The 27,755-nt window shown below is 39.9% G+C and overlaps 1 protein-coding gene and 1 long non-coding RNA gene across 5 annotated transcripts; one reads left to right on the top strand and one right to left on the bottom strand.

Annotated features, from left to right (window-relative positions):
• Window positions 1-3,877: 3,877 nt before the first annotated feature.
• LOC114603789 (uncharacterized) lies at window positions 3,878-10,614 on the bottom strand. Of its 2 annotated transcripts, XR_013394157.1 has the most exons (3): window positions 10,508-10,614; window positions 7,585-7,704; window positions 3,878-7,494 (listed from the first exon to the last, which is right to left on the bottom strand). It is a non-coding gene; the product is annotated as an uncharacterized LOC114603789 (long non-coding RNA). The 2 variants fall into 2 exon arrangements; XR_013394156.1 differs by having other exon boundaries at window positions 3,878-7,704.
• AP1AR (adaptor related protein complex 1 associated regulatory protein) lies at window positions 10,602-26,901 on the top strand. 3 transcript variants are annotated; one of them, XM_028742975.2, is made up of 10 exons: window positions 10,602-10,734; window positions 15,503-15,551; window positions 16,145-16,171; window positions 16,641-16,666; window positions 17,878-17,974; window positions 18,614-18,712; window positions 22,241-22,290; window positions 22,621-22,694; window positions 23,168-23,296; window positions 24,265-26,901. In XM_028742975.2, exons 1-10 carry the CDS (start codon window positions 10,655-10,657, stop codon window positions 24,528-24,530), a joined length of 897 nt encoding a protein of 298 aa, XP_028598808.2. In that variant the 5' UTR covers window positions 10,602-10,654; the 3' UTR covers window positions 24,531-26,901. The 3 variants fall into 3 exon arrangements, with proteins under 3 accessions (XP_028598808.2, XP_028598809.2, XP_077790051.1); XM_077933925.1 differs by lacking the exon at window positions 10,602-10,734 and adding an exon at window positions 10,846-11,043; XM_028742976.2 differs by lacking the exon at window positions 18,614-18,712.
• Window positions 26,902-27,755: the final 854 nt, after the last annotated feature.

A 27,755-nucleotide genomic window follows, 5' to 3' on the forward strand; every position in this document is an offset into this window, starting at 1 on the left:
TTACTGTGTGGTGGGCTTTCCATATGTGAGCTACCCTCCTACCCTAAAAAAAATATTAATTGGTCAATAATTCCAGATGCCAAATGGCTAATCCAGTCATTTCCCCTTAGCTGAACATTTCTGTGACAGCCCAGCTGTGTGAGAAGCCCTCCGATTCAAGGCAGCATCAGCTAACTTGCAAAGAAATAGAGTGATTTGGCCCTGGAAGGAGGAAGAGCTGAAATGAACTAGACTGGGAAAGAGTTTTGACAATGGAAATCTCCAAGATATGTGATCAAGAGATGATAAGAAACTAGCATGTGAGCAGCTCTTTCATTTTCCTAACACATCCAAGGGTTTGGAACAGGCATGCTGCTGTTTTTGATGAATGGAAGCGAGACCAGAGTGGTGGTGTGTGTACAGATGGGAGCAAATAGCTTAATTTTCCTTGGTTGTAAGTTGATCCTCAGGCTCCTTGCTTTGTATGGGATGTCTTTTCATCGATACCGTGTGTCTATGAGTGTTTTGGTAATACGGAAGCTAACTTTACACCCACAAAAAGCAAGAATCTCTGATACTATTAAAACCACCTATTTGGAGATGCCTATCCTAGCTACGGGACGCGGGTGGCGCTGTGGGTAAGAGCCTCAGCGCCTAGGACTTGCCGATCGAAAGGTCGGCGGTTCGAATCCCCGCGGCGGGGTGCGCTCCCGTTGCTCGGTCCCAGCGCCTGCCAACCTAGCAGTTCGAAAGCACCCCCGGGTGCAAGTAGATAAATAGGGACCGCTTACCGGCGGGAAGGTAAACGGCGTTTCCGTGTGCTGCGCTGGCTCGCCAGATGCAGCTTTGTCACGCTGGCCACGTGACCCGGAAAGTGTCTCCGGACAGCGCTGGCCCCCGGCCTCTTAAGTGAGATGGGCGCACAACCCTAGAGTCTGGCAAGACTGGCCCATACGGGCAGGGGTACCTTTACCTTTACCTTATCCTAGCTACAGTGAAGCAGTGGTTTGTCTAGTGTGCTATCTTGTTACATGTTAAAAATTGATTTCCCAGTGTTTATTTTTCTCATCACCTTGTGGATGCAATATGCTGTAAAATGCTTAACTAGAGCTGACATCAGCCAAGCACCTGCTTTCCTCAGGCATTTCATTCTGAAAACCTTAGACTGTTGGGATCACGCTATCTTTCACAAGCAGCTGAGCTCCACAAACTAGGCTCTGCTGAAGAGTCAGCATATTATGCAGCCATTACATTCTGTTGCTGGCCTGAACAGATACTGGGGTTTTTTCTTCCACCTCTCTGGCAATTTTTTATCAGCTGGGTGCTTAACATTCTGATTCCTTGTGTTAACAAGAACTGCTTGTGCAGCATCTTCCTGATATATTGCTGTTGACATGTATACTGTTCAGTTTGGTTCCCAATTTATGTAGGAAGAAATGTGTTTTAAAAAATAATTTTCTTGTGTTCTCAATAAAGTGCTCACTCAACTATTAAAAGGAACAATGAACGTACTGGGCTGGGAATGCTTGCAAATTGATGCAGTCTGCACTTTTGATGTAGTTTGCACTGATAAACCTCTGTGTAAGGATTTCATATTCCTTTATACACCATTGCCACTTTTACATTCCGTTCTGCAGCCTGGTCAAGTCCTTGAATTCCATCTACACTGCCTTTCCCTCCCAAGTACCCTTGTTCCTACTGTGCAAACACTCTTAAGCAGCAGATGGAGAAAAAGGCAGTTTTATCTGTGGTGACCGTGTTTCATATTACACTTATATTAAAGGCACAGGGTCAGCATTCTGTTTTTCCTGACCAGTTGACAAGCCTACTCTCAGTGATCCCATCAGGCGGGTGGGGCTGAGAAAGTGATGCTACAAAGGCCAGATAGTGAACGCCATGGCTAAGAGAGGATTTGAATCTACATCTTCTCAGTCCAAGTCAAACATTGTACCATAGGTGAGAATATTATTTACCAGAGCACGTCATGTACTATAATGTGTTATGGCAATGTTCTGCCAGTATTACCTATGGTGACTGTGAGAGTAAATATCCCTTCAAAATATCCATGATACAAGAGAGAAAGTTTGCTTTTCCTGCTCAGTTCCTGTTTGCACTGGTTCAGCTATGTTCAACATACCCCTTAAATATACACACATATAATTTGATAGCAAGATTGGACACACACCCTCCCATCCACTCTGAACAGATGAGAGGTGCAAAGAACTTCAGGTGCCTTTTCCCCATTGATGGAACAACTGATTGTTTGGGAGGAGAATGCCTGCTCTTTTAGATTTCATTTTTGTGGCCTGCTCTTTTATATGTGGCAGCCATTTTGTGTTATTTTGTGCTATACCCACCCCACCCAGCAGCCTTTTTTTTTTTTTGTGATTCCTTCACCGGAGCAATTTTGTGACTTGCACCCAGGGCACTTTCTCAAAATTCCAGATATGCCCACACATCCGAAAAAGTTGGCAGCCTTGCACTACAATTAAAAGAGTAACATTCATGTTAACTTACATGATGGTAATTTCCCCAGATGATATTTATTTAACAGATATGTGGTGGGTGGTGAAATTTTGTGTATTATTTACTATATCTTATAGTTCTGTTATATCTTGTAGTTATATAATATTATAGTGAGTGCCAGGAGATAAGAGAGAAAGAGCCATGGAAGCAGTTAGGTGGCTAAGTCTCTCCTGCCTCCATTTCATGGCTTTTGTGGACTCAAGGCAAGAATTGTGAACAGCAATACCGATAGTTTAATGGCATTTCTGCACACTTGAGCAGGTGTATTTTACTAGTGCTCAGTCCCTGAGGCTGGCTTAAAGTTTCATAGGTATGAGCTCTAGTGTTTTATCCACTTCAGGGTCTTGACCTACTTTCCAAATACTCTGAGGCATAATTTTTAGTCCCACGCAAAAGGAAGTGATCATTTACAGGAATTTTTTTGCAGGAAAAAGGTTTACAGGATTTAAGAAAATGTGGGCTCTAGCAGTGGAAAGCATGTCGGGATTAAATAATTTTCTCTAGCTCTGGCCAAAAAAATAATGAATGTATCCTTTGGCCAAGTTTTAAATTCTCCAGTTGATGTGCATGAAAGTCTGGCGGTGTCTGTGGACTTGGTGATAAATGTATTTCCAAATCTGCTTTGACTGTGAAGAAAATTCTGCTCTTTGGTACTGAAGCTTCAAGCATAGACTGTCATTTGAGCTCATAATTAACTTGCTATAGGTCACTGCCCACCTGGAAGGCTAATGTACAAGAATGGGAGAGTGATTATAGCTTGGGTGGCATAAAATACTTAATTTCAAGAGTAAGAAGAGCCAGGTGTTCATGAATGCCAGGAAATCCATCCCATCCCCATCTGGTCCTCCTGAGAGAAACCAGGAATGGCCTCTGACCTGGATTCCCCTCTCCTCCAGAAACAACCCAGAACACACACACACACACACACACACACACACACACACACATCCAGTATGCCAATGTTGAGACAAAATTACTTTGTTTTTGTTTTTTTAATTAATTTATTGCATCATATGGAGTAAGGCTTGGCATTGAAATTAGGCTGAAAGTTATTCAGCCTCAGTATGAACATATGAAGCATAGTGTGTGTGTATTCTCCTAGTACACATTAAGCAAGTTGATCTGAAGAAATGCCAATGGGTTTTTAGAAGTTAGCAGGTATGTAATACTGGTCGGTGTTATCAAAGCCCATTATGAACAGTTGTGACCGTTTTTTGTGGCTTTGTGGTAAGCAAGCACATAATCCTGTTTCCCCTCATGCAGGCAACTCCCTTACTCTCTCTTTCTTTTTTTTAACACTTCTTCCGGTATTTATTCTGTAAGTGAGGGGCAAACGATGAAGAAGTTTAAAGAACCACTCACCAGACTGAAACCATTTTATATGCATTTTACTTTGAAGCAGATTTTAGTTGCATCCAGTTCACATTAAAGTTGTAGAACTGGACCCAACGCTCAGTTCTCATTTTTGTCAGTTTAAAACAGTAACAAAGCTGCTTGTGTTTAGATCTTTGAAGCTATGAGGTCAACTACTCCTTGCATTAGCTTTCCTGTAAAATGCATTAGTGTGTCCCCGTGGAAAATCAAAACTCTTATGGACATAAGGTTTATAATGCTTCTAGTAGCATCTAAGACCAGCAATTAGGATCATTATCTCTGCACAGTTCTTGTTTCACTGACTTCGTTATGAGCTAAGGCTAGCTGAACAATTCTTAAATGACACATTATAGATATTTAATATTTATATTACTGCTGTGAAACAAAACAAATATTGATGTGTTTTCACCATAGATGAATCCAGCTTTTTCAAATCTTCACAGTACCCCCCACTAGAAACAGAAAATGTTACATGAAGCTGTAAAATGTATATTCTGAAGTGCATATTGTACATTCCTTTTTCTATATATTTCCTTTATGCATAAGTTACATTTCAATTATTCTAGCAAGGGTTATAGAGGAATACCCTATAAAAGGAAATGTTAACTATATACATATGTGGTAAGTTAATCATACATAGTTATAATTCTCTCCCTGTCTTGTCTTGGCCAAAGGAATCTTCAACAGAGGATGACCAAGAGGCCTTGGAATCAAGCCCTGGGTCACCTTCCATTCAGTGATGGGGAGCCAGGATTCTGCGACAAGCATGAGGAGGGTCTATCTGCACCCAGAGCGAGTTCTGACATCAAGAATGAATGTGCCCCAAGCCCCAAAAAGAGGTGATGCCTCAAACACTAAAAGCAAACCCAGCCCAACCAGGGAAGTGTCGACTTCAAGCAAGGATTCTTTAGGAGTAAAGGTTTCCTCAGAAATAAGACCCTCTACTTAAGAATACCTCTCTGGATAGAATGGATGGGAGTTAGCGGAGATTGTAGTCCGGTTCCAGCAGCTCCAGCTAAAAACCACAAGTGCCAGGGTGGAAACGCTGCTGGTACAATGTATATGTATCAGTACTGTGCGCTGCCTGCTAGCTTGATGTCCTGCCTACTCTAAATCTGAGCCAGAACTGCCCCTGACTTGCCTCTTGGCTTGGCTTTGCCCATGAACCAATTGGACCCTGACCTTGAACTGCTTTGACTTTATAGTCATGACTTGCTTGGTTAATCCTCTTTTCGTGAAGAACTTCAGCAGACTTGCCATCAAGGAAAATTCATGAAAAAAATGTTTATAGTATGCATGTTTGCTTTCTCCAAAGAAGGAGAGCCCACAACCTCCTGAGGGAGTCCATTCCACTGTCAGAACGTTCTTCCTGATGTTCAGTCTGAACCTTCTTTCTTGTAATATGTTTGCTCAACTACAAGTAAAAGATTCAGGGTTATCTCTTTAAGGAGAAAGTTCAAAAATGAACCTAAGAGCAAAGTGCTTTTCAGTATTGCAGTGTGTCTTTCCATTCTGAAGGGAAGTCTTCCTCTAAAGGGAAGGCTTTATTTCTTTTTTCCTTTCCTTCTCCTGCGATGAGGCTACATTTTAATATTTTAATGTTTCAATATTTTAATGTTGTATTTTATTTTGTTTTTAAGTTGTAATCATTCAACTTGTTTTTATTATTGCTTGTAAGCCACTCTGAGCCCGGCCTTGGCCGGGGAGGGCAGGGTATAAATAAAAATCACTATTATTATTATTATCTTTCTGGACACGGTGAAATCTAGTGTCATGTGTTTCACTCTTACTTCACTGCCTGGCATGCCAATGGCTCCCTAGAGGCTGTGCATCCTAAGAAATAGACTGGAGCATCATTTCCCATCTGGCTGTGCTGGCTGGAGCTGATTGTTGTTATAGTCCAAAATATTTGAGGGTACCAGGTTGGGAAAATTTGGCCTGGAGCAATCTGGCAGTCATTCAGTGAAGAGGAAGAGGTTTGTGTTCAACTCTGCTCTTACTGGTTTGTCTGAACTCAGTAAGAAGACCAATACATACATGCTGTTAGACTAAATGCATCCTACAAAATGGTACCAGCTGCCTTTATGTTTCTTTTATTAAGAATAAAGATAAAGATAAATATGACCGCACTCAGAAGTTTCACAGTGCACACGTCTTGGAACCCAAATTTTTTTTTTAAAAAACAACAACAATATTGTGTAGAGGACAATAAAGGGAGGGTGACACAGATGCACTTAATTATTATCTAAGATTTGAGGTGTGGGACGTAAGATTTCTCAGTGTATTTTTTCTTCCTCATTCATTTGGCTCAGAACACTTACTTTACACAAAATAATAATTTTACCTAGAACACTGAGGCACTGCAAATATTAGTTCACAAAGTCTCTGCTCATTTTGAAACATTAGTGAACCAGAAACCAGAGACATATTTTAAAGCACAGACTGAGGGATGGGGGGAATGGCAAGCCAACTTAAAATCCAAAATGAAGTAGTTTAGATCAGCATAATAGAATTCCTTGTGATTTATGTGCAATGACTCTAAATTAATGAAGTGTTACTTGCTCCAACATTGCTACAAGCTACCTGTTTGACCTCCCTCAGATAAGACATTCCTTTGAAACAATGGACTGTTAAGAAAAGTTGAGGGCATTCAGTGGAAATATCAGTTTGGCAGTCTAGGTCCTGCTAGTCAGGTGTCTTTTTCAAAAGAACTTATTTATTTAGTATATTAATATCCTACCTTTCTTCTACCATGGAAGTCAACATGGCGTACATGAACCTTTGTAGTCCAATCTATCTACTGAAAATTGGGTTGACATCAAACTAATTGCAAAAGAAGCCAGATGTGTCTTGTTTAATTTATACAAGCTATGTACTAAGCATACACAAAATAAAATTATAATTAGGGAAACATTTTCAAAATTGGGTATTTCAGATAGTCACCACTCTAACATGACCTAGCACTGAATTAACATTTAGTAGGCACACTAGGAAAATAATGGGTAAAAAAAACGGGAAGCAGAGGGAAGGACTAGATGGACAATGGGGGGAAGTGTACAGTAATTCTTACAAAAGACTGTAGTGTAGAATCAGGAGCAAGTCAAAGAATGGAAGCCAAGTTTGCAGATTACATCAAATTAATCAAGCAATTTGGCTCCTTCCTGCACCACCCTGATATGTCCCTATTCCAGCTGGTTGTTGTAAGATCAATTCATTTTTAATATGAGAGTTAAGGGACTAACCATTTCAGGTGTGCTCCGAAAAGCATGGAAACTGTGGGTTAACATCCAGTGGAAAATGGCACAAGGAATGATTGCACCAGAGAAGACATTACTTTCTTCCATGCAGAGGGATGAAAGCTCAGGGGTAGAGCACATTCTTTGTAAGCAGAAGGTTCTATTGAGCAAGCCTTGCCGTCCACAGTTAAAAGGATTAGATAGCTGTTGATGTGGTTTCTCCATGACACCATGGAGAGCTCTTGCCAGTTATAGATACTTGGGTAGACGGTCAAATAGTCTGACCTGGTTCTATGTCCACTAGGATCTTTTTTGCATGGAGAACTTTTGTGCATCTGAACCCAACATGTGTGACTTCTTCCTTTCTCCATGTTTCATTCTGAACATACAAAACAGCAACCAGTGAGCTCCTGGTTCAAACACAAAGTAAGAGCATGCTGATTACAGTAAATAAAGAAAGGTCTTATACCGTTATTGCCTGTGGAGAATCCTGGAAACGATGTGTTCTCTTAATCCAATTATGATCCTGAAGGAATGACTCAGGCATCTTATCTCAGCAACGAAATATGAAGCCAGGGGAATGTTAGTACTAATGGCAACAAAAACAAGACTTAGCAGTTAAGACATGCAAAATGGACACCAACTGGATTAAGAATGTTCTCTCAACTTCACCTCACTCTAGGCAAATATATTATATTGCCAGTAAAATATCAAACAGCTTTAAGCTCTGATAAGGTATTATGGCACCCACATGTATCATCCAATGCCACCTTTGCAAGGTACTGTCATAAGCAGCCTATCATGGTGTGCTTAGCAGTAAGACTGGACCTAGCATTTTATACTGTAAGTCTTTGTTCCCCACTCATAAACTGCAGACAAAATTCATTATTTTAGGATAAATAAAATGATGTCACTCTGCCCACAAATGAGCATTACATTTTTTAAAAAAATGCTTTCTTTTGCAATATGCCGGGTACTAAGATTTATAACAATGCGATTGTTAGAAACTGTTCAAAATAATTTATAATCTAACACCTGGCATTGTGAGGTCCTTTAAAAAAAAAGTCTATTCCTTTTGCCTTAGTAGTTTTCAATCTCATTTCAAGTTCAGTAGAGAACATATCTTGTTATCTAATACTAGCTAATTTTTGAAGCAAGGTGTTGTTAGTTCAGATTTCTGTACCGCCATACAAAGCTGCCATGTTCTTAGTTGAAATGCTCAGTGGATATGTTGAATCAGAAGATAATACAAAATAAAGGCAGCAGTGCATGAAAGCAAACTCTGAAAACACCAGTGTTTTGACACATGCTGGGTAATGTATGATGGCATTCTGCCCTTCAATTTTCTTTGGGGACTCCTTGGAATATATAGCATATGTCAGTTATGATTTGCTTCTATGCTGCCTCCTTGTAAACAAATGTGTTCATGTGTTATTGAAGTGTAAATTCCAAAGCAAATTATCATGGGAGGAAATTCCAATATGTAATTCTCTTTGAACTTTATTTCTATACTTTTTCATTATTATTAGATTTGTTTTTCACTTTATCTTGCCCAGGCAACCAAAAAGATTTACAACCAAGCAGACAGACTGCTCCACAGACAAGACACATGCTCTGCTCATGCCTGGTGAAGGGAAAACAAGCCTTGAAAATTGTGTTCTATGCTTGGTTGCCAGGTCACATGACCAAGATGACTAGTCTTGGGATCCAGGTTATGGCCCTCCTCTCTGGTCGTGCCCGTACTATGCCTGCAGAACAGCCCTTCTTGAAACTTACATTGGCCTCAGCTCAGCCACTTACACTGTGCCAGGACTGATGGCTTCATGCTGGCTGAGCCCAACTGAATCAGGAATCAGCCAACTGAGTCAGAGGTCCACTGCTTTCTAAGCTACTCATACCAATGGATTTTGCCATAGGATTGCCTCTTAAAGTTACCAATAAAAGTCAGAAGTTAAAAAATGAGTTGCCCTTTACAGAACAATAGAATAACATAAGCAAAAAAAGAAAAGAGACTGCCCTGCTGTCACTCATTCGCTATAGCCTTCATGTGCTACAGTCTGGTATGATTCAGAAAATGTCAAACCATGGTTTCCCTTTCTGTACTGTACTGGCACAAACCATGGGCTTAAGAGCTATCTCATTCTCCCTTTACATCCCACAATTTCTTAACTTACTTCTGGGTTCTTGGCAAATAGTTTACTGTTTCATCTGAACCCACCAACTATTAAGTTGAAACTTCAAACTATGGTTTAGCTGTGGCTAAGCCAGTACAGGACTGTAATGAAGCATTTGTGGTGTCTTAACTACATTTAACTGAATGCCTTGTACAGTGGAACCTTGGTTTTCAAACGTAATCCGTTCTGGAAGACTATTCTCGACTATTTTCGAAAACTGAAAATCAAAGGGCTGCCAACAATTTCAATGGGGGAAAAAGAGAAACGCGCCTCGAAAGACTTTTGAGTTCCAAAAAACGTTTGAAAACCGGAACACTTACTTCTGGGTTTTCAGCGTTCAGGAGCCAAAACGTTCCAAAACAGAAGCGTATTTGCTTTTTCATCTTTTGTTACTCATTCCAACGCTAAGGTGTTACTCATTCCAAACCTTGCGTTACTCATTCCAAAACTACAGAAATGGGCAAGGAAGACAGTGAAGCAGCAAAAACAAAAGCAGCGAGAGGCGCCTAAGTAAAGGTAAAGCCAGCTTTGGACCTAACTTTGCAAACAGCAGCCTACTGGACCTCTGAGGCCATTAGCTAATGCACAATTCAACACGGGCTAGAGAAACCACCATCGCCATCATCACCATTACCGCATCCAGAAAGGGGTTGCTAAACTGGGGTGGGGGGTGCTGAATGCATAAAAACACTGGGCTGACCACTGTCCCTCCCTGGAAATATATTCGGGGTCTGACTGAGCCATCTTCTAGGCACGGCCGTGAAGAGCAGCCGCTTTGCTCAAACGTTTCCCGGAACCGCTCTCCCCGCTGAGCTCATTGCCACGGTAACATCCCCACCCGACTCGCATTAGTCACTATTCCTCCCACCTTTGGCTCGGCGCGTAAAAGCGCACGGATAGACAGCCGAGTCAGAAGGCGCACCCGCCCCCCATCTGCGCATGCTCTCATCTGCCTCCTCGCTCCCGGTCATGAATGAGGAGGGCGGGGCCTGAGAGGGCCAGGGGGCGGGGCCCGAGGCTGCCTGCGACGGCCGACCTGGCAGGCACAGCGTGTGAGGGGGCCGGCGAAGGCGGGCGGAGCAGAGCGGAGTCTCTGCGCGGAAGGGGGAGGGGGCGCTTTCCGTTTTTAATTCGTGGTCGCGCGACAGTGTGGCTTGTGGGTGTTTCTCCACATAAACAAAAGAGAGGGGGGGTCCCGTCGCCGTGCCGTTTCTTTACCTAGCTCGCGGCGGCCGTTGGGCGGCGGCGCCGTTGCCGAGGGACCGCCCGTCATAGTCGGTTGGCGCTGCTGCGGCGGTTGGTGACTTAACGGACGCTGGTGGCCCTCGCGCGCGTGCGCACACGCGCTCACCCCCTCAGCATGCCATGGGGAACAGCTGGGCGGCGCAGTGGTGCTGCTGGCTCTTCCCGAGGCGGGAAGCGGGACGGATCCAGCGAGGAGGAGGGTAAGCACGGGACGTGGAAGAGGAGGCGGGACGGGCAGGGCTGGCTGGCTGTGACTCCACCTTTTCGAGGTGGGGGGGGGTGTTTAGGTAGTGCCCAGGTGGGACTGTAGGGCGAGTTGCCTCGCGGTTCAGCGGCGGAGTCTCGCGTCCCTTCAGGCTGACACTGCCAAGACGTGGCAGCTGCCTCAGGTGTTAATGGAGGGAGGAGGAATGCGAGTCTAGCGACGGCTATCACTCCACATTGCTGGATGGAGCCTCCATGTTCAGAGGCAGGGTATCTCTGAATGCTGCCGGGGAAGCAACAGCGGGGTGAGGGCTCTTTAGTTTGTGCGGCTCCCCCCCCCCCGGAAGCATTTGATCGGCCTCTATGAGGAAACAGGATGCTCACGAGATGGACCTTCGGTGTGATCCAGCAGGCCTCTCATGCTCTCCTGTCTAATGTAATGCGAGATTATAGCAACAGGAATCTGTCGCAAAAGTTATAGGTGCCGTTTTTGCAGCTTCACCCAGTTCTTGGAGAGGGTGGAATGGTAGTGGGGAGTCGGCTGTGTGGCTGTTTTTCAAAAGGATATGGTTAGTCACGGGGAAACGCAGCGCCAGAATAGATTCACCTCCAGGCTGATGGGCTGTTTACCCCTCGCCCATAGGAAGGGTTCAATAAAGAATGAAATATCAGTGTTTCCTGATTGCTTCTGCTGTCACTCAAGGTTCTCTAGTATTTATCCATAGCTGAAAGAACATCACTTGGGGGAAGAGAAGCAGATCAGTTCTCCTGACAAGAGTATAGCTTATACTTGTATAGATAGATATATTCTCCATCTGTCAACAGGAAAAAAAATGCAAGAAGAATTCAGAGTCTGCTGGCCCTTAGCTTGGCAGTCACAATCTCAAATGGAGGACAGTTGCAACTTTACACGGATTGCCCAGCCCCACACTGACAACTTGTAGCAGTAAACAAAAGAAAAGCAGAATAACTTTTCATCTTAATGTATTGTAAATGCTATAAAATGGTGTTGGTTGCGGTTCAAAGCTGTGATACTACTAATCCAGAAGAAGGTAGCAGTAAGAAGGAGATATAAAACAATCCTGGGAAGGATAGGAATTTCTGTGCTACAGTTTATCATTTGTTTAGTGATATTTATATTTTCTTTTTTCCCTCCAAAGGCTTCAAGGTGGCATATATGGTTCTCCCTTTCCCCCATATTTTATTTTCACAATCATGTGAGGTAGGTTATGCTGAGAAATAGTGACTGGTGCAAAACCACCCAGTGAGCTTGATCACATGGAGCTTGAATTTATGCAGATTTACTCAGGCCCCAGTGAGTTCAGTGGATCCCACTCTCACGTTGATCGGCACAGGATTGCAGGATAAATGTAAAAAGTGTGTGCAAAGGTCTGTATGCACAAGGGCAGAAAAAAATTAAATAACTGTATTTTGTGGTAGGTTTCTTTGAATTCCTACTGTAAAAGGCAAGGAGGATAAATAAAGGACAATTAGTTTTCCAAAATGTAGTAAAAAATGGAGCAATAGAAAAGTTGATACTACAGTTCTATGCATGTTTCGCAATCCAATCTTATACACAACTGTAAGTTCCATTGAACTTATATCTCTGAGTAGACATCTATAGGATTGCAGTGCAAAGCAAATCTGGATATTGGCTTCATCTAAGGCAAATCTTATCAGAGCCAGACAGAATGGGAGGGGTGAGGGGTCCAGCAACAACTAGAAGTGCATAGGTTTCCCATCCCTGATTAAGGGTTGCTGTTGACTAGCCTACTGGCTTAGGTTCCCTTAAAAAAACGATTTGACTGATGTTTACATGAATTTGATTGAAACAATAACTAAGAAGGAAAGAGATGGTTTAAGCTGAGAAACATTTGTTTCAGCATAGATTGAAGGTCTATTTTGTGGTCCTGTGAGTACATTATAAGCTTTCATCCACTGTGTTTGCCTTTACTGCAGACATTGTGACATTCAAACAGGCAGCAATTATGCTTTAGTGTACTAGATGCTACTTCAAGAAGGGGATATGACATTAAAGAATTCACAGAAACTAAGTGTTGCAATCAATCTTCTAGGAAATAATGTTGACAATGGGAAGGTGTGATGTCAGGAACTGCAACAGTTTGCCTTGTTCTATCAACCCACCTTCCTCAGAAATTAAAATAGACATAAAATCTGTAATATTTTAATACAACAAACTGTCAGTCGCTCAAAGGGATTTGGAATAATCTCACCAATTTACACTTCCTAGATTTGTTTGGTGTCTGAGTATTATGCCCAGATTTTCCCCTTAGCTTATTTAATATGCTCTGCATAGTTTGAATTTGTGTAGGCATATGGATGAGTAAGAGACAATGTCAATAGCAGGCTACTTAGTTGCTCAGACAACAAGATGTCCATGTTTTTCCCCAGGTCTGCCAATTACAACAAAGGTGCATAAAGTACAGCATTTTTGAGAGCAAAATCCTAACTTCTTGAGACAGCAGCAGGGCTTATTGGAGCAGCGGAGCACTGCCAAATCCAGAGAACTGCCTGCCATGGCAAACATGTAGGGGCAGGAAAAGTATGCATCTTTGCTGGACCAGCTCAAGGCTGACAGGCTCAAACTGGGCTGCTTGGCACAACTTGCTGTCAATTGTACTGGCTTAGGATCTAGTGGATCCTTGGCCAACTCTGCTCCTAAAACACCCATGTGGGGGGTTATGCTGGCAGAAACTTCCACCTGTGCTTTCATTCAGTAGAAGTGGAGAGCTTTATCATAGCAGAGACTCCTTGCTGGCAAAGCCTGGCAAGGCAAACACCTTCAGCCCATCAAAAACCCATCCATAGCAGTAGATCATGGATTTGGATTGCTTTGTCCACAGCTCTAAAAGCAGTAAAGGAGAAAAGTGTTTTTACCCTTTCTGTCAGCAGCCAAGCCTTTTCTGAAAATTTATAGTGGGCCAGAGAACTGCAGCTAATCTGCATCAGTGTACTTTTCATATAACATCAGTGTCTGCAGCTTACTAAACTGCAGGTGGTGGATATTCTGCAATATTCTTAATTACCCTGAATTATTATTATTATTATTATTATTATTATTATTATTATTATTATTTGTTTAAAGGTGGGTTTGGAAAACTTGAAATATGAAACAGTCTGAACTTTTTAAAAAGCAAAAAAATGCCTTTTTAAAAATCCACCCGTTTCTTGTTAGTGCTTTGGGCCACACATCTTGTGAACCCCTGTTCTACCACCCTATACTGTATACTGCTCCGTAATCTTTCGATAAAGGGTTGTATATGTATTTAATAAATAATAATACATAGCTGTCAACTTTTCCCTTTTCTTGCAAGGAATCCTATTTGGAATAAGGGAATTTCCCTTTAAAAAGGGAAACATTGACACCTATGATAATAACATGCAGTCCATTAATTAGTATGTATATTTGGATTGAGTGAAACAATTAGTCTACATAGAATACACCTTACATACATTTCCATGCTGCTTGTTCTGAATATCTCCTGAATTTTTTTATAAACCTAATGTAAATTATCCAAGCATCACAGGGTTAACTAAAAATGTTTTTTTTTTAAATATAATCTCTGTTTATTCATGTAGAAAGTGGTTTAATGCCAGTGGTTCTAGAAATTCTGTTTAAATTGTTTGTTGTTCAAGTTTCGTTGTCTGTGTGCTGCAGGCATAATTAGAAAGTGGGTCAGATCTAGTTTCTGTGCTCTCATTGTTAACTTCCACTTTATTCCTAGAGGGATCACAGCATCATTCTTATAATGCTTCTGGGAATATATATATAATTAGAGCTCTGGGCTTACTGTTATTGCCCTACCTGGAGAGTACCTAAGGCCACCACATACAGAAAGCAATATGTTTTATTATAGTTCTTTTTTATTTTAAAAGGGTTAAATTTGTACATATTCTTAGCATCCAGAACATTATTGTAAAGGTTATTTATATAATTATTGCAGAAGAGACTGCAATCCTGGGGAGGCTCTTGCTGGAGGAAGGGGAAGAAGTATATTTTCCACCTTCTACTGTACAAATGGGTCCCCCAACCCTCCAGAACAGCCTTTCAGAGAGCTGCACATGGAAGGAATAGTTGGGGGAAATTACCTCTCTCCCCCTGATGCTCCAGTTGTAGTGGAACTCCATGTATGGTTTGTTATTCCACAGTATCTGATAGTACTCTGCCTAAAGTGATAAGTGAATATATCATCAGCATAATATTGATTAATCCTTTTGAAAATACACAAGCATAATAGGTGCCCATACTGTTGTTGATAACAAGGCCGTGCTTACATTGCCCATGCCATACTGTAAATCTAATTGGTTTCCACACTTACACCAGTCCCTTTTACAGGGTATATGCTGAATTTCTCATGCACTGGATAATATGAAAATCAGACCTTTTTTCTTTCAAATGGAGGGCATTCCAATAAAAATGTCTATTTAATATAACATTTGAACCACATGGTGTGTACTTTAATATCCCTCCAAATATTTCATTTCAAATGCTTGCTGTGTTTGAGGACAAAAAATATGGAATATTTGTTTTAATTTTATTGACTAAATACAAGCAAAAGTAAACATTCTAAATTAGATCCCTCATCAGAAAAACGTTTCTAGAAAACCCACATTGCTATACACAGCTCTTAAAAGATACAGAACTGTAGTGTTAAAAGTTTCTGAGAACAGAGAAAACTACTCTAAGAATTCTTCAGTTATAATACTAATTAATGTTGTGGTAAATGTTGGTTTATTTTCTAGATCAAAGTACTTCAGGACCTGTGCCACAGGAGAACACTTCACTATAGAGGTGAGTAAAGGCTTTCAATTCCAAAACTTAATGCTGCTTTCATTTTGGAACTAATAGGAGAAAAGCAATCACATTTCCTAATTGAAATATGTGAAAGGAAATACCTTTAGATACAAGTATCGGATGCATTTTGTATCTAAACATATGGCATCTAGGAGTAGAAGAAATATCTGTGTCCCTGTGAAGGGTGGCAATTAGATCCAGCGGACTTCTCATTCCACGGGTGAAGAAGGATGTGGTTATTTTCCCTCTTCAAAATTGATGGGAGGGAAAATGGTAAAAGTTCATTGCACAGTGGGAAGCTTTCCTAAACCTTTGCCAGCACAAGACCAGCAAGGCTTCGGAAGCGGCAGTTATTCCCTGTGCCTGCCCGACCTCCATAGAATTACTTTAATAGCATAAGAAATACAATAACAAAGTCGATGGGCATGTTTGTGTGATTTCTGTTTTTACCAAAACTTTGTAAGTGCCCACTGAGTATGCATAGGTACTTAAATAAGATCAAGAACCTATTGGATGATATATGTCTAAATATATGTTCATTTTTAGCTGTAATACTTGTTTAATTGAAATATTGTTCTGTCTACTTACAGTTTGAGAATCTAGTGGAAAGCGATGAGGTAAGTAGCTTTCTGATAAAGAAAGGTCATTAGAACAATTTTATGTGTAAAGTGGATCATTAGCCTTCTAAAGCATGTTTGAACCAAGGGTAACCTAAAAGGCTGTAAATTGGGAAAACATGGAAAGAAACAGTTTTTTAAACAGCCTCTTTATATAATGAGTTGATAATTATTTTGAAAACCATGTTCCCCAAGACTGTCTATGAGCAAGGGCTATATACAAACAAGCACAGCTTTGCCTAGCTCTTATGTTGCCAATATGTTATAGATGGAGTTACAGATCATTGAATCAAAACGTATAAAGACAGGGTTTTTTATCACAGATGGATCCATATATTTAATTTCTAATTTTTAAAAGGATGGTGGGGTTGCTTGTTAAAACAAATCTATCAGTTCCGTTTCAAAGATAGCATGATAATACAATTGTTATAGCCTTTAATATTGGGTATCTCTTGATAATTTTTAATAGGGTGAGAGTCCAGGAAGCAACCAGAGGTGGGTATTTATAACATATTTTCTCTCTCTCCCACCCACTATTATTTTCACCTTGTTTCATCATTCTGATCATCTACTTTTCCTATTAGCAGGGTGATTTTGCCTGAAATATTAGGTTCTTTATCAGAGTGCCTTTTGGCATTTTGAATGGACAGATTGGTGGGTGGGTAATTTTCCATCTCTAAAAGTGCATTGTTTCTTAAAATTATAAATAGTAACATATTGAATAGGTATAATATCAGCTAAATTAGGCAGTTTCAAAATTGTAATTATTTTTTTTAAATCACTACCCCTAAGAACCATGCATCCATATAAAGTAAATACAAATGTTTGTCGCTTTTTGGGTGTGTTAAAATGTGTATGTTAACAGTGTATAATGCCTTTACTGTGGCTTAAAATAGCTACACATATTCCAATGAAATAAATTCCAAGCAAAGTTTTTAATTTGTCTTTGTTTGCAAGAGTGGTCTATCCTTAAAATCCAAATCAGTGTCTTTTTGATGTCTTCTTAAAAAAAAATTTGGGATAAGTCAATTGTAGTCCCAATTTCTCTAGTCTGAACAATTATCAATATATTAATATCTATTTTCTAATATGTATTAGCTTAATCATGAAGTCCAGAGGGTGGCAATATGACAACAGGCCTTTTCTGCAGTGGCTTCCCATTTGTGGAATGCTCTCCCCAGGGAGGTTTCCCTAGCACCTTCATTATATATATTTAGGTGCCAGGCAAAAACATTCCTTTTCAACCAGGCCTTTGGCTGATTAATATTCTACAGCCTTTTAAATGTGTTTGTGGGAGGAGAGAGGCTATTGTTTTGTTGGTTTTGTTTTAACTATTTATATGTGCTTTCACCCTATATTTTTATCTTGTGAGATCTTGTGATAAAGGGCAGTATATAAAGCTAATAAATTATATAAATTCTAAAATCGCCGTAATTTATCATTTATTTTTTATGAAGTAAGAATTGCTACTGTAATGTATGTGTCCCTTTTCACAATCTAAATAAAAATATGCAGACAAAAAGGAAAATAAATAATGTACTGTATGTTTTATAAATATTGGAATATTTTAGTTAATCATGTAGGACAGCAGAAACATCTAGCGAAGGATAGATCTGGCCTTTGGAGACAGTCTCCATGACAGCTTGCTGAGGAAGCTGGTGGAGCAGAGTGCCAAGTGGGCAGCCTCTTTCTTCCTTTTTCTCCAGACCTTTGACTGAAGAAGAAATTGCTGATCTAAGGGGAAGGCACTACAATTCCATTGCTGAAAAACAAAGAACATTAGATGATAGACTTCTGTCAGAGGTAGGCATAGTAACCATTCATGTATGCACAGTTGTCTATATACCAATAACTGGCTGACAAAAGTGGAAGCTTGATATGGTGAATAGAGCAAGCTAGGTCTAACAACACCGTTAACAGGATGCGATGGAAGAAAAAATAAAGCTGCAGTACAATAGTTAGAGTTCTCTCTGTGGAAACAGAAAAGTGCTGTGGAGAACAAAGCTAGTAGAGAAGCTTCCACTTGTGGGTAGTTTTGAATGTTAAAAGGAAATGCTAACAGATCATGCACAAATTACTTGTACACCCTATTTTTGTACTTCCAATCTAGCAGGGCTCTTTGAATGATCATATGTAAATGTTGGGTTTAAATTATGTATATGTCTGACTTCTGTTTATGATCAGTGGAATACCTAGAGCTAAAATTGCTTTTAAAGAAGATTTTAATTTATCTAGTTAATATGCTTAATTCAAATAACAACTGATATTGGAAGATAGTATGGAAGATAGTATGAAAATAGTTTCTTTTTTTAATCACACCAGTAAATTTTGTGTTTTGTATTTTTCATGAATAACTTTTCCTTTAAATTTAGTGCACTTATTTTCATAGGAAAGATAGCTAGGTTCTCTTTTGTTAATCCTTACTATTTTGTTCATATACAGTTAGCCAAACAAGAGGAGAAGTTAAGAATAGAAGAGGAGACTTTATATGCTGCGCAGCGTGAAGCAGCCAGGGCAGCAAAGCAGAGAAAGCTCTTGGAGGTGAGGGGAGAAGACCCCAAAATATATGTATCAGAGCCCCTGTTGTGTATCTTGCTCTTAGTTTCACATGCTTTCTTAAACAGAACATTCCAAGTTTCTTTGTAGTAGTTTCTAATTCCTTTAATCTCTTGAGCAGAGTATCAAATATTTTATATAGGACATTAGTATACATATATTTAATATGTTTCTACTATTGAACCTGTAGTGAGTAGGTAACAGTTGGCCAGTTACTTAAAACATTCTGAGGATACTAACTGCAGGCTAGTCAATCTTGCAGAAGATTGTAGGATCATTAATCCTTTCATTATATTGACAATCTGTCAATTTTATGGAAGTAAGTGAAATTTTAAAATTATTCTGGATCATAACTGTCAGTATGAACTTACTGTGTCTGAGCACACTACAAACTGTAGATGGTGGTTGGAGAAAGCTTGGCAAAATCTAGGACATGGGTAGGCAAACTAAGACCCGGGGGCTGGATCCAGCCCAATCGCCTTCGAAATCCGGCCTATGGACAGCCTGGGAATCAGCGTGTTTTTACATGAGTAGAATGTATCCTTTTATTTAAAATGCATCTCTGGGTTATTTGTGGGGCACAGGAATTTGTTCTCCCCCCCCCCTTCAGAATATAGTCCAGCCCCCCACAAGGTCTGAGTGACAGTAGCCTGGCCCCCTACTGAAAAAGTTTGCTGACCCCTGACTAGGATAAAGATCTTGTCCTGCAATACTAAGCTTGCTTTGAAAGGAAGTGAACCCATATGATAAATCATTAGGGGAGGGATAGGTGCCCTTTTTTCTGGGGTATTTGTTTGTGGCAAATAATAATAATAATAATAATAATAATAATAATAATTATTTTTCTATTTATATCCCGCCCTCCCCAGTCGAAGCCGGGCTCAGGGCGGCTAACAACAATAAAACAGTACAACGTGCCAAATGTGTGTACGGGGTCAAAATCAGTTATGGTACCGGGACAGAGTAAAAGTGGGTGTCATCCTCTTCTTTCTCTCTTTACTCTCCTCCACTACCTAGCAGGGAGATCCCACTCTTGCCAGAGGTCTGAACTGATCACTTGCAGAGGGCTGAGGGTCACATGCAGGTCAAGGGCTGTAGGTTGCCCATCCCGGGTTAGAACACCAGAGAGACTTGAGTTCAGTTACTCAGCCTTGAAAGTCACTATCTCTTAGAGCAGCTTGCCTCACTGAGCAGGAGGTGGGGGAAGAGCCATGTACACCCCCCTAGTGTCCTTGGAGGAGGGTAGAATAAGAACACATAAGTAGATATCAATGACGAGGATTCACATTGATAATTTTTAAATAACTTTAAAAATATATAACTTTACCACTTTCTCCTTTTGCGGGGTGGGGATGCTTTTGGGGTTTCTGTTCTCCTTTGTTTTGTATGCTTTTTACTCCATACCTAGCAGTCATCATTCTTCCTAGAGAAGCCTTATTGAAATTTTGTGCAAAGATGTTAATGATGGATTTCTGGAATGCATCAGAAATCTGTTGGTTTCTGCTTTCTTCACTGTGCAGCAAATGCTTGTCACAATGTCCTGTAGTGGAAGGAGAGAGGAGTCATAGAGGGATGGTTCCTCCCACTCACTCCACTGGGCAGGGATCCCCTGCATAAAATGAACTTATGGCAATAAGTCGAACATTCTATTTAGTGTTCAGAAATATATTAACAATGTTAACAGTGTTAAGTAAGGAGTGCATGTGGCTTCCCTTTCTCCTTGTACCTCCAGCTTAAGAGGGAGAAGTCTTATTAAGTAACAGTGTCCCATAACATCAAACTGGAAATTTGTGGTTTAAGCTCTGCCTCCAGAATCACAATTTCCTAAATGAGACATTGCAGGAAACTGCTTTAACAAAAGCTGTCTCCAACAAAGCCAGATAAACAAGGGCAAGATGGAGCATTCAAGTTTCTTGGTCATTCATATTTCAGCAAACCAGTTTGTTGGAGCAGCAGAGCTAAGTCTGAACAAGGCCATATATAATACTAAGTCTTTTAACTTCTTGCCACATGATCTGTGTGAGGAAGTGGTTTCAATGCAATTAGGAACTCTAAAGCAAAGGTGAGTGGAATACCAGATCCTTATGGTGTATAAAGGATTAGTATTTTGGAATAATAATAAATAATAATTTGTGTTGCATCCCAGGGTTTCTGGCAGCCACTGAAAAGGTTTTTGGACTGTGTAATTTAATAGCCAACTGCATCCAAATGTAAGCACTTAATTAGGATTTCATAAAAGACCACAGAACATCTTAAGGACGGCTTTGTCAGGTCAGCCCAGTAGTTAAGACAACGACAATAGCTCGGTCTACATGCCTTAAGAAAAAGTGTTGTTATGTTTATGGGAGGCAAAGTGTATTCTAGCATTTTATTTCTTCCAGCAATTGTGTCACACTTTTATTAAAATACGTTTTAAACAGCACACTGATGTTTCTGTCACTGGTGTTGGTTGCATCAGAAATGACATAGTTAAAAGCAGCCTCACGTACTGGACTGCTTCTAAATGTTATCCAACATCTGTATTTTAGCTGATGAAATGTCTTTGATTTCTTTTTTTCTACATTTGTTAAATTATGCATTTTATTTTATTTTATTATCCTTATGGTACTGTCCTTTCTAGAATGACTAGGAATGGATTTGCTGCAACAAACAAATCTGAGAAGGGCTGTAGCTTGATGGCAGAACATGTACCATAGGCACTATCACTGTGGTTGCCCAGCTGGGAGACCCAAGGTGTCACACACGTGACATCACATGGCGCACCAAGTGTGTGTGTGCCAGGTGTGCCGTGTGACTCACACATGTGCCTCCCCCCAATATGGGCGGAACCCATGTACAGTGGTGCCTCACAAGACGAAAAGAATCCGTTCCGCGAGTCTCTTCGTCTTGCAGTTTTTTCGTCTTGCGAAGCAAGCCCATTAGTGGGCTTAGCGGATCAGCTGATAAGCGGCTTAGCGGATCAGCTGATAAGCGGCTTAGCGGATCAGCTGATAAGCGGCTTAGCGGATCAGCTGATAAGCGGCTTAGCGGATCAGCTGTTAAGCGGCTTAGCGGATCAGCTGATAAGCGGCTTAGCCGTGTAGGCATTATTTATCCAGTCCTCCTTCATTCTTTAGCTGCTGCAAAATAGTCACAAGTGCCAATAAAAAGTTTAGAAGAACCAAGAACAGAATGAAATTTGTTTCTGTAAGTTAGGAAACAGGATAAAATTGTGAGACATTTTCAACTTTATTGGAAGGTCATGGGATTTGCTCAGTCTGATACTTGAGCACCCTCCAGTTTGTTTATATTTTTATGGAAAGGCAATATAGAAATGTCATAGAGAATAAAGCCTCATTCTGCTGTTAATGAGAAACAATCAGGCACTGTGCAGACAGGCATAATTGTTGAGCATATAAACTGTCCTGTTGAGTAGGTGTGTTCATATACCTGGCTTGAACTAAAGATTTTAAGCTAAGCTGTATTCTTTTGAGTTTATTTCTTGAAACGTATGTTCATTTTTTTAAATTTCAGCGACAAAGACTTCAAAGAGCCCAAGTGGCAAGCAATGGAGACGGTTTAAGGTAAGATATTCAGTCAGGAGCCTTTAATATTTAGCTTGACAGGGAATTTGAAATCGCTGTATAATTTTAATGCAGAAACAACTTCAATTTTTAATTCATTTGAAGCAGCAGGTGGATGTACCCTTGTTCCCTTTGTAAATTTGTAGGTTGCAAATTCACAGAATGAAATGGGAAGAAATATTCTCCCACATCCCATTCCTCTAGTAGGAATATTATTACTGGCTCCAACCCATCACATTCAAAATGTAGGAAACTATATGTTAGTGTTGTAAGCCAATCTTTGGTTCTGAACTTGGTCCTCCTTGATGTAACTTGTTTGTTCTTTCACAGCTCAGTGACAGAAGAAGACTTTGATTCCTACCTGAGGAATGTAAAACTACAATATGAAGCTTTTCGGAGCAGCAGTAAGTATTTTGTGTGTGTGGATGTTCTTCAGCCACAGCTTTTATTGCTGCTACCAAGTAGCTCAAATACTACAAAGGGTATTGAAAACCCTTACACATGTAGGTGCACACTATACATATGTCAATTACAGCAATTCAAAATTCACTTCCCTTTCTTAAAAATTTATTCAACGTCCTAGAGGAACATCTACTGATCTGCAATAAGAACCCATTATTTTCATATGCAGGCTTTATTTTAAAGTGTCAAGACATTTTGGTATATATATATATCCTAGGGTTACTGCTGTAGATGTCTTTATTAAAGAGAATGTTGCTTGGCATGTGTGCAATCAAAATGCCACAATATATATTTTAGATTATAGTTGTGTGGCATTTTGCAGATTTTAATATTACTAAAGCTAAAAGCTGTTGGGCTGGTGTATTGTTTAATGGTGCTGGTATATTTGAAGTATAAATACGTGTTTTGCTCACAGGGCTGTCCTCAGATGCCACTGTTCTGACACCAAATACAGAGAGCAGTTGTGACTTGATGACAAAAACCAAATCGACAAGTGGAAATGATGACAGTAATTCCTTAGATTTAGAATGGGAAGATGAAGAAGGTATTTGTTCTGTGCTATATTGATTTTGCTGACCTAAGCATATAAATAATAGCAAAGGTCTGTTTGAACATCTAAGCAAATAGATACTGTTGGGATATTTAAAAAACACAGAGTGGGGTGAAATCCCATTTCAATATTCCTCTCAGAGTTGCGTATCTTGCTTCCATAGTGTGGAAACTGCTAATTGGGAGATGAATATAACTTTTAAGTACTGTATTTGTTGGTTTGGTTAAGTGAAGTAGAATTGCCAGAATAAGCCAATGTTAACGTAAAAACCTGAATAAAACACAAATACAGTCATATGAAATTAGTTACTCCCCTGTTTCCATTTATTCTTGCAATTGTGGTTACTTCTGTTGCAGGATGGGTTCTTTTTAGATTTAAACAGCAAATTTATGAGACCTTGACAGCCTTAACTACTTGCTTTTTTGCATTATGGAATTACTGTTTTTTACATTTATGTCAGATATAACTTTGCAAAACTAGCATAATAATGGTTTTGCTATTGAATGAACCGATGGTTTTTGTTGTATTAGTAGTAGTAGTAGTAGTAATCAGCTGCTGCTGCTGCAATGTCTTTGAAGGGAAGTGCTAATGGCCTGCTACTACTTCATTCTTTCCTATTCAGGTGCAATAATGTAGTGACTGTTTTTTCACTTCCACTGTGCCTAAACAGAAACTTGTATTCTGCAAACTCAGAAGGCAGTGTGTTTTTCAAAGATGCCTGTGATTTATAGTTCACAGAAAAGCGTTTAAATGTTTTACAGGGGCTACTTAAGATTTAAAATACAGCATAGAGAAACAAGCTGGGCATACCTTTAAGAAAGAGAGCCAGTTCACCTCATCAATCATATATTTCTTTGACTGCTATTTAATTCAGGATGCATCTCTTGTTGAAAGTCAAATGCATGGTTTTTCCCAAATATAGTATACTGCTTTTAAAACAGTTTTTTTAAAAAAAATTGCAGGCATGAACAGAATGGTCCCATTGCGAGAACGCTCAAAAACTGAAGAAGACATTCTTCGAGCAGCACTGAAATTTAGCAGCAAGAAAACTGGAAGTAACCCAACTTCTGCATCTGATGATTCTAATGGTTTGGAATGGGAGAATGATTTTGTTAGTGCTGAAATGGATGATAATGGCAACTCTGAGTATGCTGGCTTTGTAAACCCAGTCTTAGAACTGTCTGCATCAGACCAAAAAAAATCTGATACTGACCAACAGGACAGATAATGAAATTGTGTGGCCCTTGGCTATCTGACCAAATGGTTGAAGTTGGGGAAAAACCTACAAATCTGTATTGTGCACAATCTTCCAATCATTGCTGCTGCACAGCCTCCTTTAAAATAAGGAAGTTGCACAGTGACAGTACTTGGTGAACTGAGCTCCAGATTTCCTATAGAAAAAGGAGACTATGTCAGTTAAAAGAATGAAGAGTATGGTTTGCTATCTGAATTCAGAATTTTAAGTGCAATTTTATCATCTACCTTTGAAATTCTTTGAAAATACTTGAGTGATTCTGTTGTGTCTATTGTTGGGTTTTAGTACACAATTGTCTGCACTAAATGACACTTCGCAGCTTGATGTTTTAATCAACGATCTTGTTCTAGAGCTGTATTTCTAATTTCTTTGAATCTAGGATGAGCAACCTGTTTCAGCCTGAGGGCTATCTCTCATGGGAAACATTTCAGGGGCCACATGGCAGTAGTGGTTGAGCCAGAAGCAAAAATGGGCAGGGCTTAACATACCTTGTTCGGCAGTCTACATTCCAGCCATGCAAAAACCAGAATTTATGTGTGCTCAGACGCACACAGTCTGTCCATCCAGGTAAGCAAGAGGCATTATCACAGTTCAAGGATATATTGGTTGCCAGGCGAAAGCACTGGAATAGGGCTGTTGAGAAACGTGGCCTTTGAGAGAGTCCCAAGAGCGAGATAGAGAAGTCTGAAGAGCCACATTCAGCTCACTTATGCATCCTTGCTTTAAGTATTGACATTGGCACAATAATTTATATAGGAAGTACTTAAAACCTTAATACTTGAATGTTAGAACAATTTTACAGGTATTATTTTTTTCTGTTCAACTTGTTCTGATAAGAAGAAATGAAATTTTACATGTGAAATTGATCTTCAACCCTTTTATTTATTGACTTCATGAAACTGACCAGATCCCTCCCAAGCACAATGCCTCTCACACTTAAAAAGGTTTTTAAAAGTATCGTTTAAGACATTATTGTTCTTGTGCAGTAATGAGCTAGTGAATATTGTTAGAAAACTTTGAAAGAATCTCTGTTTTAAACACTGGAAATGAAAAGGCTGGTTTTTGGAAGTAAAACTTTAGATTCTACAGAACCAAAGGTTCAGATTCCCTACCAACTTGAAATGCCAAAAGATGCATATATTTTTAAGTTGTGCACAAATAATTTTGTTTCACTGTTGCTAACTTAATGAACACTGATATTAATATCGGAAACTCGAACATAGTGTTCTTTTGATATGGAAGATGGAAAGCATGACTAATTTATGTGGCTGTATTAATGCAAATTAGTATTCCAGTCCAAGCTTACCTGGTATGTGAAAGTTCCATTCATTTAACTAATTAAGATTAGTGACAAAATCTGTAACTTAATCAAGTTTAATTATTGCTGGAAATATGTTGGAGAATGATAATGATGATGATGATGATGATATTGCCTAATATTTTATTTCTCTTAAAAATTGTCCTGTGGATTTTAATTCTAAAGAGAAGATCCTCAGTGCCAGTTAGAATTGTTCTGGCACCCATGACTGCACTGCAGAAAATCCTCTATCCTCCTATATCCTCTTTCCCCCCAGAAAAGAATGCTGCTTTGAAATGGTACTTGCTCTTTACTAAACCACCACAGTACATGTCTGCCATGCGGATTTTAGGTTCATGGAAAATCTGAATATTGCAGAGTTCAGCAGTACAGTCAATCAGAGAGCAAGAGTACTTGCTTTACATGATTTCTTAATACTTCCTTCTTCTTGTAGGGATTTCTGCTTGCTATATTCCTAAATGGAGAGGTTGCTTTTGCAGATGTAATTTACAAGCAGCTGCCTCAAGGGCAAGGAAACACAAAGCAGCAGCACAGAAAATAATTGATAAACTTTAGTAGCAGCTCTGTCTCCTGCTGAAGCTTTGCCACCAATGGCATCACTCTTTGTTATGGCCATAAACTGAGGGGGAAATGACAGCATTTACTTTCCTTACTCTCAGACTCAACATCTCTATCTCTATTGCCCTGTAAGAGGCCTTCATTGCTATTATGTTATTATCAGTAATCTCTCTCTTTTGGCTCCTGCTCCTTTTACCTCTTCTTGCTCTCACTATCTTTGATTAATTTATAATACTTCATTAGAGACTCCAAATGTTTGCCTTTTATACATTTTATTCACTGCCCCAATAATATGGATGTAAAGTGGTCAGTGGCAATAAATAATTATCAAATGTTTATATAGTTATTTTAACCCATATAGTATGCCAGGATCACTATAGATTGGTTTGTCTCTCCCTGTGCCTTTTATGTTTAACAAAGATATTGGCCACATGTACATATGACATTAAACAGCTTATCCTTTCTTAATGTATTGCATTTCGTAATTGGGAGCTTTGTTGCATAATATATTTTCATTTTAAGTGTTGCATTTTGCAATGCCTGTAATATGCTTTATTATAAGATTTCTACACTTCAGATGTATATTTTTGGTTTTGACATGCGCTACTGTCTCTTCCTGACTTTTTCATGTTATCAGTCCTTAAAGTTTTAAATTTCTCAAGCTGTGAATAAATTTTTACACACTTCAGAACTAGCCTGATACTACCTGTTCAAACTGGTACCTGAAAGTGAAGTGAGTTGAAATGCAAGAATTGCCTGCTCTGCTGAAAAATGAACACAGGCAAAAAGCTTGCTTTCTACCATAACTGAGGGATGTGCCATTCCCAGAGGTCATGGGGTTAGGAGGCTTGCCTAGCTGATGGACATGTTCCTTGCTTCTCCCAGTTCCCTGACAGGTCAGCAGAGCCACCCAATCAGTTGATTTTAGTACTGCAAGGGCAAAGGCACGCATTAGCACATGCAGCTGACTGGCACCTGCAAACCCTACTTTTGGCAGGAGTTGCATCTTTACCTGCCCCGTATCTCGCCTCATCAGGCATAGGGCTAGTGGGCATGGCTTGGGGAAAACAGACTTGCAGACCAAATGGGGACTCCTGCATGGTATATATGAGTTGGTGGCTTCCCCACCACTACCAGCGGGTTTGGGGTTGGTGGTGGAATTGGACTGGTAGAATTCTGAAGAGCAAAGGTGGTGCAAATTAATCTCTTCCTGCTATGGACTGCAGTGGGAGACTCCAATTTGGATGGCAATCAGTCTTATACTTCTGGAATTTGTCTTATCAATGGCTACTAATCAATCACAATTATTTTATACTTCTTCC

The sequence above is a fragment of the Podarcis muralis genome, chromosome 9 (assembly GCF_964188315.1).
Source record: "Podarcis muralis chromosome 9, rPodMur119.hap1.1, whole genome shotgun sequence".
Classification (NCBI taxonomy): Eukaryota; Metazoa; Chordata; class Lepidosauria; order Squamata; family Lacertidae; genus Podarcis; species Podarcis muralis.